General features: G+C 42.0%; 1 protein-coding gene across 1 annotated transcript in view; it reads right to left on the reverse strand.

Moving 5' to 3' along the window:
• LOC139713355 (C-Jun-amino-terminal kinase-interacting protein 4-like) overlaps positions 1 to 19018 on the reverse strand; it is a 130599-nt gene that overhangs the window by 76881 nt on the left and 34700 nt on the right. Inside the window, exon 3 of the mRNA XM_071625096.1 lies at positions 6201 to 6271. Within this exon, the coding sequence (XP_071481197.1) occupies positions 6201 to 6271 (71 nt within the window). The remainder of the gene's footprint in view (positions 1 to 6200; positions 6272 to 19018) is intronic.

The following is a 19018-nucleotide window of genomic DNA, read 5'->3' on the forward strand; positions in this document are numbered from 1 at the left end:
TTGCCACCTTGAATGGCTTTGCGAAGTCAGGAGCTGCCAAAACAGGCTCATTAGCAAGGACTGCCTTTAGTTTCTCGAAGGCTCTTTGACACTCATCAGTCCACGTGTACTTCGCCTTGCCCTTCAGCAGGTTTGTTAGGGGGGTGACTACAGTGCTGAAATTCGGTACAAATTTCCTGTAGAAACCAGCCATGCCCAGAAATCTGAGCAACTCCTTCTTGGATTGGGGAATGGGAAAGCCTAGTATAGCCTCTACCTTGGCTTCTCTTGGCAATACTTGTCCCTGACCGACTACATGCCCGAGATACACCACTTTGGCCTTTGCAAATTCACTCTTTGCCAGATTAATCACCAATCTGGCCTCCTTGAGTCGATCGAAAAGTTGCCGCAAGTGTGTAATGTGCTCCTCCCACGTGTCACTATACACTAGGATGTCATCAATGTATACGACACAGTTGTTAAGTCCGGCAATGATTTGGTTTGTCAGCCGTTGGAAGGTGGCCGGAGCATTTTTCATGCCGAATGGCATTACTTTGCATTGGAACAAGCCATCTGGTGTAGCAAAGGCAGAAATCTCTCTGGCTTTGTCGGTCAAGGGCACTTGCCAATATCCCTTTAGAAGGTCTATTTTACTGACATATGCAGAATTTCCGACCCTGTCAATGCAGTCTTCAAGTCTGGGAATGGGGAAAGAATCTGTTTTCGTCACGGCATTTACCTTGCGGTAATCTATACAGAATCTTTGAGACCCATCCGGTTTGGGTACCATGACGATTGGGGAGCTCCAACTGCTTTTACTCGGTTCTATTATGTCATTGTCTAGCATGTATTGAACCTCTTCCCTTACTTTTTGCAGTTTGCTTGGGTTTAGTCTGTAAGGGTTTTGCTTGATAGGGTCAGCATCTCCTACATCAACATCATGTACAGCCAGAGGGGTGCAACCTGGTTTGTCTTTACACAGTTCTTTGTACTCATGTAACAGACTAGTCACATCTTTCTTCTGATTTTCAGGTAGGTAGTTCAGTGCCTCATCTACTTTCCCTAACATCTCTGAGTTAGACAACCTGGCACTAGAGGGCTCACTTCCATTCTCATCTTGAGTTTCTCCCTCTTCATCTACTTCTTCTTCTACCACCTGAGCTACACCTACCGGCTGACTAGCCTTTCTCTCATAGTACTCTTTCAGCATGTTTATGTGACACACCCTCTGATCTTTTCGTCTGTCTGGCGTACTGATCACATAGTTCACATCATTGAGTTTCTTTTTGACACTGTATGGGCCACTGAACTTGGCTTTCAGTGGTTCACCTTGTATGGGCAGCAGTACAAGAACTTTGTCACCTGGGTTGAAAGTTCGGGCTTTGGCATTTTTGTCTGCCTTTCTCTTCATAGAGTCTTGTGATACTTTCAAGTGTTCCCTAGCTACCTCACAAGCCTTTGAAAGCCTTTCACGAAACTTTGACACGTAGTCAAGTAGGTGGACCTCATCATCCTCAGTCATGAATTTCTCTTTGATGAGCTTCAGTGGGCCCCTAACTTCATGACCATACACCAACTCAAATGGGCTGAAACCCGTCGACTCATTTGGGGAGTCCCTCGTTGCGAACAGCAGGAAAGGGATGCCCTTATCCCAATCCTCGGGATACTCCTCGCAAAATGCCCTAATCATTGTCTTTAGGGTCTGGTGGTAGCGCTCCAACGCACCTTGGGATTGGGGATGATAAGCTGACGACTTCAGCTGCTTCACACCCAAACGATACATCACCTCTTGAAATATGCCTGACATGAAATTTGACCCTTGGTCAGACTGCACTTCCTTGGGCAACCCATACCTAGTGAAAAACTGCACTAGAGCATCTACCACAGTCTTAGCAGTGATATTTCGCAATGGGATAGCCTCTGGAAACCGTGTAGACACATCCATGATTGTCAAGAGGTACTTGTGACCTGACCTAGTCCTAGGCAAAGGTCCAACACAGTCAACTACAACCCGACTGAATGGTTCTTCAAACGCAGGTATCGGAATCAATGGCGCCGGCTTCACCGAATGCTGTGGTTTACCAGCCACCTGACATGTGTGACAAGTCTTGCAAAACTCAGCCACATCCACATTCAACCCCGGCCAATAAAAATGCCTCATGATCCGATCCTTTGTCTTTCTGACGCCTAAATGGCCGCCAACAGGTAACTCGTGAGCAATTCTCAAGATCTCACCGCGGTAACTAGGAGGGACAACAACTTGACGGACCACCGTCCAATCCTCATCAGCTGGCCTATGGGGAGGTCTCCACTTCCTCATCAAAATGCCATCTTTGACATAATAGCACTCAGGGACCTTTTCAGCCTCAGCCTCAGAACACGCCGTCTGAGACAAGCCTTTCAACTCAGAGTCTGCCTGCTGTGCTTCAACCAAGGAAGACTTGCTAAACAGCCCATCACTGTTAGCCTCGGAGCCTAATACAGCAACCCCATCATTTAAATCCTTGAAAAAGGTTTCTGCCAACCAAACACCGGAATTCTCCTCCACATCAACAGAATCCGCATCATCTTGAACAGCTCTACGAGCCTGAGACCTAGTCACAACACAATCTGGGAAAATCCCAGGAAATTCCTCCTGCAACTGCTCAGTTTCAGCAACCACCACTGGTTTCTCCGAAACAACTGGAGACGCAACCACCTTGTCCCCAGCCAAGTCATTCCCCAACAAGAAGTCAATGCCTGCCATGGGCAACTCAGGAACAACTCCAACAGTGACAGGACCAGAAACTAGGTCACACTTCAAATCCACTCTATACAGTGGCACTGACATATAACTGCCATCAACAGTCTGAATCAAGACTTTTGCATTAACTGCACTATCTGGTGGAAAAGTCATACCACCATCCACCATCAACGACTGAGAGGCCCCCGTATCCCGCAGGATGACCACTGGCTTACCTGCCTCACCAGAAGTACATGGGGTCACCTCACCATCAAACAAAAAGCTACGATAGCTCTCATCCACCTGCTTCATCCTATCTTTGAATTTGGGAGATTGACTTTCAATGGCCTGTGTTTCACTGAACGGGACACTGTTTTCGGGTAGGACACTTTTTGACATAACAAATCCCAAGTCCTTCTTTGTTTTGTTTTGCAACTTCCAACATTGTGACTTTACATGCCCTATCTTGTTACAGTGAAAACATTTGATGACATTTGCACTTGTACTGGACCCTTTGTCAGATTGAGGCTTTGGTGCTGATGAAGTTTCAGAACTCGTGCCTTTTTCAGAACCAACATTCTTTGGACTGCTCGACTGAATTTTGTCTCTCTTGTTTCCAGAGAAATTCCTGAAAGGTGGTCTGTTGTCATTTCTGTGGGTCAGCTCATACTCATCAGCCATCAAGGCTGCTTTATGCAAACTTGTCACTTTGTGATCATCCAAATGTGACCTCACACTGAAAGCAACACTCTTTTTGAATTCTTCCAAGAGAACAACCTCGCGTAGGTTATCAAAGTCCTGATCCACTTTCAGGGATCTGTACCACCTATCAAACATCATTTCTTTTTCACGAGCAAACTCAACATGTGTCTGGCCTGGTTTGCGGTACGAATTTCTGAACTTGTGTCTGTACGCCTCTGGCACCAACTCATAAGCATTCAACACTGCTTTCTTGACTGTAGCATAGTCACGTGATTGCTCTTCAGAGAGAGATGAGTACACATCGGCTGCTTTGCCGACAAACACACTTTGAAGGAGCAAGGGCCAAAATTCCTGTGGCCAGTTCAAACTGTTAGCCACCTTCTCAAATGACACAAAATATGCATCAACTCTGTTTTCTTCAAACTTTGGCACCAATCGAATGTTCTTGGCCAAATCAAATTCATGGGGAGCCCTTTCACGATTTCCAACAGTCTGTGCATGAGTCAATTCCATCTCACGCAATTTCACTTGCTGCTCCACTTCAAATTTCTTCTGTTCCATTTCAAGTTTCTTTATTTCCAGTTCTTTTTGTTCTTTCTCCCTCTCTCTTTCCAATCTCATCTTCTCTTTCTCCATTTCCATTTCTTTCTCCTTCATTTGCAATTTAGCAAGCTCAAGCCGTGTCTGATCTGAAATTTGAGCTTGATCAGGAGTAACAATTTCTTCTTTGAGCTCCATGTGACCAGCTACTAAGTCAAGAATCTCTGCCTTTCTTGCACCTTGTGGAACATCAACATTTAAATGCTGTGCAATAGCAGTCAAATCACATTTGCGTAACCTTTGCAAATCTTTGAGGGACAAATCTGTCCTCTGAACAAATGCCTGAACATCCATTGTACTGATTGACATTGTCACAATGTATTACACACAATATACAATTGAACAATCAACTCAACTGGTATTTTGTCTGTACCAATATTCTGGATTCCGGAACGTTCCAAATTCTAACTTTTGGCTTTAAATTCACTTCTCGGACACAAGCCCCCAATTTTGTTACGACCAAAATCACTCTGAGAATGATCGCACAAAAGAAACAATCAACTGATGTTCAGGCGGTTTATTAACAGTGATATTGTGGGTACAGACTGGTAATCGGCGTCATATCAGTACAACAATGATCAATAGAAACAATTACAAATCGGTAATGGGATCACTTACATGCATCCAAACTATCACAAAGTCGCTACAGTTCCCTGATAGTGTCCAGATATGATGTTCGATGCACAAATGAATGATCCGCGATGCACCGATGAATGATTCCTGCGACGTAAATCCAGAGGCACAGGTTACAATAGTCCACGGTGTAGATCCGGGGTAAAATCCACGATATACATCCACGGCGAAACGTGCAGAGTCCAAATGTTGTGACGACCACGTCCAGTTGATGCGTTGAATGATGATTCACTTTATATTGTCCAGCTATGAATCCAGCCCGTCACAGCTTTGCCATAGCAATGTCCATTGACATTAAAATATGGAGTCCAATGAAGGCACATTAATTCTCTGCAGGCAAAATGTCTCCCAGGCCTTATCTCCACAAACATAACAGGTCAGCAGGTAACACAGGACTGACTATAACAAGTCGCTTCAGAGCCAGAAGTGACGTAACTCTCAGAGCAGAGGTGTTGGGTACTCTGCCTACTGCAGAATTCCTCTGGCTTATATACTATCCATTCACCCCCTTCTAGCACATTCTATAACTCTCTCCAACCTACTAGCCAGTCCAAGTTCCAGGAAACCTGGATGACTCACTGCCTAACTATGTACAAAACATCATTACCAAAAATAACTACCAATCACATTGGGCTACAGGGACAGTGCCTCACTCAGCCAAACATGTAAGCACTTCCCAGAACTTTCTGGAATGGGTGAAACCAATCTAGATTGAGTGAGCTATGATGTATTTCCTGCTACATGCATGTACTGTATAGCTACATTGTATACCACCTAGAAAATTCTCCACTGATCTGGTCCACCTGTGTACATACACATTAAAACAGCCAGGCATACAGTACATCATACATGTACGTGTACATAACTACTAGTGTGTACATTTGTGACATTAGATAGCACCAGAGAGCATCTAGAACCCTGGGAATTTTGCGCTTCGCACACATCAACTTGGAATCTCCCGTTTGCTAGGGGTTTCAGGCGGGAGAATCTCCAGATCAGAAGGTGCTTTGGGTTGGAGTCTCTGGGAAGGTCACATGATAGAGTGCAGAAGCTTTCATGGTCTTCACCATGGTGAAAACATGTTTAGAATTTGAGCAATCCTTGAATTGAACCCATACGGCTGGTACACGTCAAATCCTCCAGGCTATGTTAACCCTATGTTATCAAATGTGTTTTGTGTTTACCCATGTGCACATGTCTGCAATGCCAAATAAATAAATACATAAATAAACAAATAAATAATAATAATAATAACAATAATAATAATTATAATAATAACAACAACCCTTTTTGTGTCAGGGACTTTGGTCAGTGTGTACAACTGTATGGGGGTTTTCTGTGCCAATCGGCACTCACAGCACATTATAAAGGATTTTATAAAAATCCAACAACTGTTTCATATCTGCGACTGAAAGTAGACCAGTTAATCACAGAATGATGTACATAATGCACATCTATCCCTTGATATGGAGCAGCCAGCAGCAGCACAGGGGCATGGCTGCTTTCTGGATGGTCAGGGCAGTAAAATATCAGACACACTTTCGATCAAAGTGTAAATATTTACCTCATTGTGTCGCTTCTGGAGAGCCTGGTACTCGATCTTCATGTCTCCTTCTCTGTGCTCGAACCTTGAAACTGTACACAAAATAAAGACGGAGAAAGGAGAACAGTCTCCCATGTTAATTGTTTGTGTACATAAAAAGAGCGAAGGAGGTAAAACACACTGCACAAGGCTGATATGAGGAATATATCAATGCTCATTCATTACGTTGAATAATTCCTCTGTTTACACTGATTATTATTGCAAACATGCATGCATCTCAGAATAATTACTCCTGATTTCACATAAAGTAGACATTTACTAGTAATGAGATGACGACTTATGGATATTTTGTGTGGCATACACACCTTCTCCCAAAATTTCACAGAAAATCACATGGGGTGCCTTACACAGGGTTCAAAATGATCATTAAGTTAAAATCAATTTTGAAAAAGATGGTATGCTGTGTGTGTCTTCAGTGATATTCCAACTTGAAAATTAAAATTACAATTCTGGACACTTTTCCATGCAGCTATTGATGTGTTGTACAAACTAAATTAAGAAACAAAGGATCTTTTCTATAAATTCTGATAAACAATTTGAAGTAAATTCTGAAAACATTAATAAAAACTGAACAGGGAAACCAATGGCATAGCATTTAATCTTAACTGTAAGATCATTTTAAATACTTTGTGTAACATCATATGGATGCCTAGGGCAGGGCATGGCATTGCAAAAAGACATTACTTCTCCCAATTGCCCAGTAGTCACTGGGGCAAGGACCCTGTACTTTTCCCAGGCAAGGCAACCAGTGTCCATTCATTTCACTTGTCTGAAAGTGAGTTTTAGTTGCCCCCACAGGCAGGCTAATGAGTCTGTATCACCCTGCTATGTGTTAGCCACTAAACAGTTGCAATGAGGAATATAAGTTGAATTCATCTGTCAAATGTGACAGAATCATCATAAAATTCCCATTGTGTGGGAGTATTATGAAAAAAAAAACAAAAAAAACTCTTTCCTTGATCAAGTGGACAAGGCGGGTGGAGGGGAAGTATAGGTCTTTACTGTACTTAATTAAGCATTACAAAAGATCTTGTTTACAGTATGTAAGTACAATTGTACCAGGTATATTTATGTATTAAGAAACACATTTCACATAATAATGCAGTTATTTGGTAAGTCAGAATAAACACTAAAAGCATTATTTCCCCAATGTAATACTGTGTGATCAGACATGGAACCGAGTCTTTTCACTGATTGCTACCTGCGATTACATTCCACGCAAAACTGCATCACTGTGTGTGTCTGCTGGATGAGCGCACAACATGGGGGCAGTGCATACAAGATTGAGGTAAGTTCCACCTCCTCAAACATTTCTTTGGAAGCTAAATGGCACAAAATTGCACTGGTCTGGATTGGAAAACAACTCCTGTGGACCGTGACTGGCCAAACATGATTTGAGAAATGTGTTTGGGAGGAACAAAATTCACACTGCTTTTAGATTTGCTTGGCATGAAGTGTACCTCTAAAGGGTAATGCAGGGCTAAGACTTACACTACTATACACCACTCATAAACATCACAATTATTTTCATCTCAGAATTCCTATTGCCTTCACAAAAGGACAATATTCATAAAATGTTTCAAAGGGTGGAACGCTCTGTAATTATATCATTACTCCATGCAATTGATATAACATAGAGCCATACATATCTTTGACCCTCACTGCACTTGGTCACAAACACTGCACGTGCATGCTGTCACAAATGTACACACTGGTAGTTATGTACACATACATGTATGATGTACTGTATGCCTGGCTGTTTTAATGTGTATGTACACAGGTGGACCAGATTAATGGAGAACATTCTATGTGGTATAGATATAGTACATACAGGCTGACCAGATCAGTGGAGAATTTTCTAGGTGGTATACAATGTAGCTATACAGTACATGCATGTAGCAGGAAATACATTATAGCTCACTCAATTTAGATTGATTTCACCCATTCCAGAATGTTCTGGGAAGTGCTAACATATTTGGCTGAGTGAGGCACTGTCCCTGTAGCCCATTGTGATTGGTAGTTAATTTTGGCAATGATGTTTTGTACATAGTTAGGCAGTGAGTCATCCAGGTTTCCTGGAACTTGGGCTTGCTAGTAGGTTGGAGAGAGTTATAGAATGTGCTAGAACGGGGTGAATAGATAGTATATAAGCTAGAGAAATTCTGCAGTAGGCAGAGTACCCAACACCTCTGCTCTGAGAGTAACGTCACTTCTGGCTCTGAAGCGACTAGTTATAGTCAGTCCTGTGTTACCTGCTGACCTGTTATGTTTGTGGAGATGAGGCCTGGGAGACATTTTGCCTGCAGAGAATTAATGTGCCTTCATTGGACTCCATATTCTTATGTCAATGGACATTGCTACGGCAAAGCTGTGACGGGCTGGATTCCTAGCTGGACAATATACATTATTAAGTGAATCATCATTCAACGCATCAACTGGACGTGGTCGTCACAACGTTTGGACTCTGCACGTTTCGCCGTGGACATATTTCGTGGATTTTACCCCGGATCTATAACGCGGACTATTGTAACCTGTGCCTCTGGATTTACGTCGCAGGAATCATTCATCGGTGCATCGCGGATCATTCATTTGTGCATCGAACATCGTATCTGGACACTATCAGGGAACTGTAGCAACTTTGTGATAGTTTGGATGCATGTAAGTGATTCCATTACCGATTTGTAATTGTTTCTATTGATCATTGTTGTACTGATATGACGCCGATTACCAGTCTGTACCCACAATATTACTGTTAATAAACCACCTGAACATCAGTTGATTGTTTCTTTTGTGCGATCATTCTCGGAGTGATTTTGGTCATAACAAAATTGGGGGCTTGTCCGGGAAGTGAATTTAAAGCCAAAAGTTAGAATTTGGAACGTTCCGGAATCCAGAATATTGGTACAGACAAAATACCAGTTGAGTTGATTGTTCAATTGTATACATGTATTGTGTGTAATACATTGTGACAATGTCAATCAGTACAATGGATGTTCAGGCATTTGTTCAGAGGACAGATTTGTCCCTCAAAGATTTGCAAAGGTTACGCAAATGTGATTTGACCGCTGTTGCACAGCATTTAAATGTTGATGTTCCACAAGGTGCTAGAAAGGCAGAGATTCTTGACTTAGTAGCTGGTCACATGGAGCTCAAAGAAGAAATTGACACTTCCGATCAAGCTCACATTTCAGATCAAACACGGCTTGAGCTAGCTAGATTGGAAATAGAGAAAGAGAAGATGAGATCGGAAAGAGAGCAAAAGGCTAGGGAAATGGAAATGCTGGAAAGGGAAAAACAAAGAGAAATGGAAATGAAGAAATTCGAAATGGAGCAGCAAATGAAATTGCGTGAGATGGAATTGACTCATGCACACGCTGTTGGAAATCGTGAAAGGGCTCCCTTTGAATTTGATTTGGCCAAGAACATTCGATTGGTGCCAAAGTTTGAAGAAAACAGAGTTGATGCATATTTTGTGTCATTTGAGAAGGTGGCTAACAGTTTGAACTGGCCACAGGAATTTTGGCCCTTGCTCCTTCAAAGTGTGTTTGTCGGCAAAGCAGCCGATGTGTACAGTACGCGCAATAGAAAACGCCCGACGAAAGTGCGTCCAAATTTCGTCCCAACGCTTTTTTCGTTGTTGATTTCGTCGGGGACGTTTTCAACGCTTTTTGCGTCCAGACTTCATGGACGGATTTTGGACGAATTCAACGAATTCAACGAAATCCCCGAACGCTTTTCCGAAGCTGTGGACGCATTCAACGCTTTCAGCGCTTTCAACGCTTTCAACCCTTTACACGCGATCACACACACACAGGAAAGTTAGCTCTAATCGCGAATTGCTAGCTCTTCTTTCGTCGAAGTTCTCTAGGTTTCCCGTCCATTTCTCTCATTTTCTCTCTTTTGCTTTCGTATCATTGTATCCCTTTCTTTTCAGAGTACAATCATACTTTAGAGAGTATTTTTTCTCATTTTTATTAAGTGATTACCGTGTTTGCCACAATTTGGGGTGAGTTTTTGTTCGAGTGTTTGTTGAGTTTTTCGATTGAACGATGTGTCGATTATCTTCGTGTGTGCGAGGACATCGTACCCACTCGTTTGTTTCCGTGTAAGTATTTTTACCGTAAAGTGTCTTCATCGTTCGTCTTCACGCATTGGGTTTTCACCCTAGTTTTCCTCATCGTAGTTTTCCACATCCATTTTTTTTTTCCGGTGCAAGATACTCTGTGTATTTTCTGCTACGGTAAAATGCCATCGTCGATATTTTTTGTGTATTCATCGTAGTTTTCCACCTCCATTTCATTTTTGTGTGCAAGATGTGTAGCTAGGTCTGCGATGTCTGAATCGTTTACAGATGTGTTTTGTGAGAGTATTAACCACGATGATTTTGAGGATTTTGAGGGTTTCGCGGTGGATGAGATCGACTGGAATGATAGTGATAATGATAATGAATCTACACTATCTAGTGGTGTTGATATAAGAGCTCTTATGATGATGCAATTTATTTCGTGTGACCGACCATCATGACGTTGGCGATGACGAGTACGAAACGAGTAGCCTATACATGTACAATGTAGGCCTGTAATGATCTAAGACGAGAGTGACACTGACGACATGGCCTGGCCCTGGGGGCTGTTTTAGTGTTGCCTGCTGAGTAGGTGTTCCATTCTATCCTTTCAGTTATCTTTCTATCACTTTCTTCTTTTGACCCTGGATGAAAAAAAAAAACCCTATCTTGCCATGTAAAGACAGAACACATACCATCATGAAATATCATGACATTACTAAAGTAATAAAAGAAATAAGTAAGCGATGAAAATTCTTGTTTGTAAAATCATAAATCAAAGGTGATTTCATATGAACCAGCTCTTTGAAACGTATTTAATTTGCCTATTGATACTTGCTTTGCAAGTATACATTTTCTCTCCCATGGACTTTGTGTCCCCCCCCCCTTTTTTTATGTGCTTTAATGATTATTCTAATTTGTTTTGTCAATATCATCATTATTGCTGTATTAATATTACCATACTTTGATATGGTTAATTGCATTTGTTGATTGACTCTAACTTTCATTTTGTTGCCTCCTCTTGGTACTTGTACAGATCCTTTCTAGGGCTTGCTGTTTGCTCACCCCCCCCCCCCCCCCTTTGCTGTTGCTATTTCACTCTTTACCTTTCTTTGTCTCTCTGTTGTTCCTTATCTTGTTTGATGTTGCCTCCATATTCATCCTTTTCCTTCAATGGTTGCCCCCTGGCCCTCACGACCATTACTAACCTTCCCCTGCCTTTTGTCTGTCCATCCTCCTGCTCTAACCCCCCTCCCTTTACCTGTTGGGCTCCTTGCCCATGACATCCTACCCTCTCCTTTTGTTTTCTTTGTTCCTTGTCCCTTGCCTGTTCCTGACTGTTCTTGTTGTGTGAAGTCGCTTTACATGTGTGTGGTTGCTTTTTCTGCCTATTTGCCATTTTTGCTTCTGACGAAGATTCTGCTATGATCGAAAACTTAGGTCCCTTTTGACTCTATCCTAAAAACATTCATGTACACTCCCAAAACTTGCTGGGCTAGTAATGAAAACTTCCATTATCTAGCAGGGGAGAGGGAATGCTTTCATTTTCTCAAGAGAGCTTTTGTGCGAGAGAATGCAAAACTTGATTGAGTGTTGCCAAGTTGTTTTCAAACTTCTTCATTTTATTTGATCTTAAGCATAATCACTTTCGTAAGTACATGTACAGTATTACGATTTCTTCTCCCCTGACTGTAATCGGAAAGTTTGCCATAAGGACGATCGCTAATGTGTTTGGATGTGCCGATATGCGAAACACGTGGTTCAAAAGAATGCACCATGTGCTACTTACAGTTGTACTGCCTTAAAGGTTACTGCAAGTTGAATGGATCGAATGCGCCATAGGCTTAGTTACGGTAAACAGTTTACGTTCGATGCGAATAATTATTACGTCTTTCAGGATCGAGGAATAATACACACAAAACATGCAAACAAACAAATCCACGAACGAGTGTTGATAACCAAAATTCATATGAAAAGTAATAGGCAGTTTTGATGAGCGTGAAATTTTATTGTCATGATTTTGCCGTTTAATCGGGTGGTGGCTGCATCACATAGGACATCTCAGTGAATTTGTCTAGGCATATAAGACTTTTCATATAAATCTGTGATTGCATTTTTGAGTGATTAATCAATTCCTTTTTACAGTTCGGGAACCAGAACATCAGAACATCTTTGCAATGATTCCTTTAACTCAACTCACCCGCGAGTTCTTCGATCGATATACTACACCAAATGCGCGCATTCTTTCGTCTGGCACCTGGGGTCTGGCACGCACCTGGTTTTGTGGAAATTTCCACAAAGGGAGAGGGTGGGGTTTTTCCAATCCCAAGAGACCGCATTATACACAAGAAGACAATCTCGTCGCTTCTATCATTTTCCGTCACTCGTGTTTTCCCCTTATTCTTTGCTAATAATGAACATTTCGATTGAACTTAACGATGGTTGTTCACACGTGGTTCCTTTTGTTGTGAGGTGTAGGTATTTTCTTTTTTTATCATTCTTGGGAGGGGAAAGAAGAGTAAAAGAGGGAAAACTTATTTAAATAAACGAAGGGCACGTACGCTCAGCATCCACAGCAAGCCGTCTTTTACATCAGCATCGTTGATTATCATCACTTGCACTATCATCAGGCATCACTCGGATAATTTTGTCCTTTTTTTTTTATAAACATTTAGAAACACGATCACCATCACTCGAGATAAACACGTAGCAGTGGCAGATCCAGAGGGGGCGCATGAGGCGCACGCCCCCTTTATTTATCGTGGAAAAAAAAATAGAAGTGAAACCCGGAAGTGGCACCAGAAATATTAGTTGCTTCCCTCCCCCCTCCTGTACAGAATTCCTGGATCCGCCCATGCCTGTACGAAAATAAATGTCAACAGACAAAGTATCAACAACCTCCCTGACAACCACATAAACATTACCACAGAGCACACCGAAGCGGCTGGCATCAAACACCCTTCGAAATACTGCAGCAAAGCGCGAAATCGCCGTTACGAAAATGCATGTATATATACACAGTGCGAGGCAATTGAAAGATTACCTTTAAATATTTCAGAATATGAAAGGAACAAATAAAGTGATATGAAACGAAAGAAATCGTACACCAAACGAAAGGTATAACGACCTCCAATAGGCCCTTAGCCGCAGCATATCAATAAACATGACGTATAAGCACACGGAATATGCGTGTTTCGGATTCCTCCCTTCTATATTTCTTTCCTGAACTATTCCCAATGCCCGAATAAAATAATGACTAGTTTGTTACACTGATTTCTTCTTCTGAGGTAAGGAAGTTCGTTCGTCCGAAAACAAAAGGATTGACACTCCGAAGGTTTGCTAATCGGGCAATGCCCCCCCCCCCCCCAAAAAAAAAAAAAAAAAAAAAAAAAACAGCCCACAAAATGCTCGTTAATCAAAACATTGGTTAATAATGTTAAAGACGATAATAATAATAATAATAAAAATAATGATAATAATAATAATAATAATAATAATAATAATAATAATAATGATAATAATGATAATAATAATATAACAATAGACAGAAATAAAACAATATATGGCCCCCTATAGCAATTACCCGCAGCATGATTACATTTTCGAATCAACAAACATGGATAGGCACAAGGAATATGCGTGTTTCGGATTCGAAATAACGCCGTAACCATCGGAATAGCGCACCCGTTTTCTTTTTTTCGGAATAATGAACACCACGGAAATGAATAAATGATTTCAAACTAAGAATCCATCGTAATTCTTGCCTTAAAGATTTTCCTCCCTTCTATATTTTATTCCTGAACTATTCCCAATGCCCGAATAAAATAATGACTAGTTTGTTACTCTGAAACATGGTGTTGTGAGTTAAGGAAGTTCGTTTATCCGAAAACGAAAGGATTGACACTCCGAAGGTTTGCTATACCCATCGAACAATGGGGGAAACAAAATAATAGTAATACATTTTATTTTCACACTAGGTACGAACATCTACAAGGTGTAAGGAATTTGCGTGTTACGGAACATTTTATCACTTTCGCATCAGCGAACTTTACGTGCATTGGGTACTACAAAAATGCCTCCCCCCCCCAAAAAAAAAAAATGTATATATAATTACACCAACGCTTGAGCATAACAACAAACAAGCAATCAAACAAACAAATAAACAACTTAAGATTTAATCTCATAGCTGCTTTGAATATTTCACGTTCCGTCTGCATGACTGTAAATACTTCTTTTCAGAATTATCTCTCGCTTCCCGCTTCACAACTAGGAAATAAACGATGTCAAACTACAGGTATATAAGAATTAAACTTATTGTCTTACTCTGAATATAAAATTCATTATTTCAAAAGTTCGTTTATCCTTGAATACAACAGGCTCGATACTACAGTACTCCGAAGGTTTGCTAATCCGACAATAACGCACCTATCCAATCACAAACATTCGTGCATTTTCGAATTATGAATCATAATTTGACTATCACATTTACGAACATCTATTTTTCGTGTAGGGAAGTCGCGTGTATCTGAATGTTTCATTTTCGTCCTAATGAACCTTATGGGTGCATGGGTACAACGAACATGAACCTCAAACCCCCCCCCCCCCAAAAAAAAAAAAATAAAATAAAAAAAGAAAGAAAGAAAGAGCCAAGTCAAACTAAGAATCAGTCTGAATTAGTCGCTTTGAAAATTCCACGTACCGTCTGAATTATCTCTCTGTCCAATAAAGAAATAAACGATATCAAACTAAGAATTAAACTTATTGTCTTGTTTTGAATATTACTTTTTTTTTTGCTTTTCTGGGGCCCGTTGCATAAAACTTACCATTGAATTTCAATAGTAACTACCGTCAGCATCAATGATTATAAAATTTACCGCTGATTTAAGACTTACCGCATAGAAAGGAGCGGTAAGTCCAGCGGTAAGGGTTTTATGCAACAGGGCCCTGATTCAATAAAAAAACGGGCAATGTAACGCGCAATTGCTGAAGAAAGAAAATATATTTAATGACCAAATAACGGCGAACAAATCCTTCTAATTTCTTTTTTCCTCTTTTTGGGGGTTAATTTTCTTTCTATACTCAAATGGATTTTACGTACACGCAATTTTAGTGAAACCATTTTCTTTTTGGTCGGCATTCTACGATAAGGTTCCTGTGGGTTCCTGTGGGTTCACCCTCGCCAAAATTGCGTGATTTCTCTTAAATACTATGAACCCGAATGATCTCTGATTGGTAATTTAGTCTATTTCATGATCAACAGTTGTTTATTTTCTGCTTGTAAAAAAACAAAAAACAACACGTGAACAATTAGTAGGCCTTATACTGGGTCTTGTCATGTATCGTACATCTCTGTTTCGTTCAGCCGAGCGAGCCATGCCATGGCAATTGCGACGCACATACGGCGCACTCGCCTTTCCCACACGTGCACATTCCCTGGTTACATGCAGCCCGCATACCAACATGTGATGTATCAGGTGACTTACAAATGCAGTGAATAATCTGCTAACGGTGCCGTACTTACAGCTAGGGTAAGGGAAACTAAAACTTTTACAAATTGCTTCAATGAAAACGGCATCGATGTATGTATACATGTTACCATTCTTAATAGTATTATGTGAATCAGGTGAATTCCACGCCTGTCTACTGTTCTCATTCCCGACCGCTGTGCTATCTTGCAGTGATTCTTGCCGGCTAGCGGCTGTGGATGTGGCCACTACACACACACGTGTGTACTGTATTCCATGTGCGCCTTGGATCACGGACGCTTTTAACGAAATTTGGACGAAACTGCCGAGCTCCGAACACGCATTTTCCGAACGAGCAACGCATTTGCCGAACGAAAGTGAGCGGGCGGTCGTGCGTGAAATGCGTCCACAAAGCGTCAGAATCGTTGCTACTGGATCGATAACGAAATTTCGTCCAAATTTCGTCCAAATTTCGTTGCTACTCGATCGATAACGAACTTTCGTTGGAAAACGAAATTGACGGAGGCGTTTCTTATTGCGCGTACTGTACTCATCTCTCTCTGAAGAGCAATCACGTGACTATGCTACAGTCAAGAAAGCAGTGTTGAATGCTTATGAGTTGGTGCCAGAGGCGTACAGACACAAGTTCAGAAATTCGTACCGAAAACCAGGCCAGACACATGTTGAGTTTGCTCGTGAAAAAGAAATGATGTTTGATAGGTGGTACAGATCCCTGAAAGTGGATCAGGATTTTGATAACCTACGTGAGGTTGTTCTCTTGGAAGAATTCAAAAAGAGTGTTGCTTTCAGTGTGAGGTCGCATTTGGATGATCACAAAGTGACAAGTTTGCATAAAGCAGCCTTGATGGCTGATGAGTATGAGCTGACCCACAGAAATGACAACAGACCACCTTTCAGGAATTTCTCTGGAAATAAGAGAGACAAAATTCAGTCGAGCAATCCAAAGAATGCTGGTCCTGAAAAAGGCACGAGTTCTGAAACTTCATCGGCACCAAAGCCTCAATCTGACAAAGGGTCCAGTACAAGTGCAAATGTCATCAAATGTTTTCACTGTAACAAGACAGGGCATGTAAAGTCACAGTGTTGGAAGTTGCAAAACAAAACAAAGAAGGACTTGGGATTTGTTATGTCAAAAAGTGTCCTACCCGAAAACAGTGTCCCGTTCAGTGAAACACAGGCCATTGAAAGTCAATCTCCCAAATTCAAAGATAGGATGAAGCAGGTGGATGAGAGCTATCGTAGCTTTTTGTTTGATGGTGAGGTGACCCCATGTACTTCTGGTGAGGCAGGTAAGCCAGTGGTTATCCTGAGGGATACGGGGGCCTCTCAGTCGTTGATGGTGGGTGGTGGTATGACTTTTCCACCAGATAGTGCAGTGAATGCAAAAGTCTTGATTCAGACTGTTGATGGCAGTTATATGTCAGTGCCACTGTATAGAGTGGATTTGAAGTGTGACCTAGTTTCTGGTCCTGTTACTGTTGGAGTTGTTCCTGAGTTGCCCATGGCAGGCATTGACTTCCTGTTGGGGAATGACTTGGCTGGGGACAAGGTGGTTGCGTCTCCAGTTGTTTCGGATAAACCAGTGGTGGTTGCTGAAACTGAGCAGTTGCAGGAGGAGTTTCCTGGGATTTTCCCAGATTGTGTTGTGACTAGGTCTCAGGCTCGTAGAGCTGTTCAAGATGATGCGGATTCTGTTGATGTGGAGGAGAATTCCGGTGTTTGGTTGGCAGAAACCTTTTTCAAGGATTTGAATGATGGGGTTGCTGTATTAGGCTCCAAGGCTAACAGTGATGGGCTGTTTAGCAAGTCTTCCTTGGTTGAAGCACAGCAGGCAGACTCTGAGTTGAAAGGCTTGTCTCAGACGGCGTGTTCTGAGGCTGAGGCTGAAAAGGTCCCTGAGTGCTATTATGTCAAAGATGGCATTTTGATGAGGAAGTGGAGACCTCCCCATAGGCCAGCTGATGAGGATTGGACGGTGGTCCGTCAAGTTGTTGTCCCTCCTAGTTACCGCGGTGAGATCTTGAGGATTGCTCACGAGTTACCTGTTGGCGGCCATTTAGGCATCAGAAAGACAAAGGATCGGATCATGAGGCATTTCTATTGGCCAGGGTTGAATGTGGATGTGGCTGAGTTTTGCAAGACTTGTCACACATGTCAGGTGGCTGGTAAACCACAGCATTCAGTGAAGCCGGCGCCATTGATTCCGATACCTGCGTTTGAAGAACCATTCAGTCGGGTTCTAGTTGACTGTGTTGGACCTTTGCCTAGGACTAGGTCGGGTCACAAGTACCTCTTGACAATCATGGATATGTCTACACGGTTTCCAGAGGCTATCCCATTGAGAAATATCACTGCTAAGACTGTGGTAGATGCTCTAGTGCAGTTTTTCACTAGGTATGGGTTGCCCAAGGAAGTGCAGTCTGACCAAGGGTCAAATTTCATGTCAGGCATATTTCAAGAGGTGATGTATCGTTTGGGTGTGAAGCAGCTGAAGTCGTCAGCTTATCATCCCCAGTCCCAAGGTGCGTTGGAGCGCTACCACCAGACCCTAAAGACAATGATTAGGGCATTTTGTGAGGAGTATCCCGAGGATTGGGATAAGGGCATCCCTTTCCTGCTGTTTGCAACGAGAGACTCCCCAAATGAGTCGACGGGTTTCAGCCCATTTGAGTTGGTGTACGGTCATGAAGTCAGGGGCCCACTGAAGCTCATCAAAGAGAAATTCATGACTGAGGATGATGAGGTCCACCTACTTGACTACGTGTCAAAGTTTCGTGAAAGGCTTTCAAAGGCTTGTGAGGTAGCTAGGGAACACTTGAAAGTGTCACAAGACTCTATGAAGAGAAAGGCAGACAAAAATGCGAAAGCCCGAACTTTCAACCCAGGTGACAAAGTTCTTGTACTGCTGCCCATACAAGGTGAACCACTGAAAGCCAAGTTCAGTGGCCCGTACAGTGTCAAAAAGAAACTCAATGATGTGAACTATGTGATCAGTACGCCAGATAGACGAAAAGAACAGAGGGTGTGTCACGTAAACATGCTGAAAGAGTACTATGAGAGAAAGGCTAGTCAGCCGGTAGGTGTAACCCAGGTGGTAGAAGAAGAAGTAGATGAAGAGGGAGAAACTCAAGATGAGCATGGAAGTGAGCCCTCTAGTGCCAGGTTGTCTAACTCGGAGATGTTAGGGAAAGTAGATGAGGCACTGAACTACCTACCTGAAAATCAGAGGA

Source organism: Diadema antillarum, unplaced genomic scaffold (assembly GCF_040938485.1).
Source record: "Diadema antillarum isolate AM-2024a unplaced genomic scaffold, OU_Dant_1.0 seq00001951_RagTag, whole genome shotgun sequence".
In the NCBI taxonomy this organism is placed as follows: domain Eukaryota; kingdom Metazoa; phylum Echinodermata; class Echinoidea; order Diadematoida; family Diadematidae; genus Diadema; species Diadema antillarum.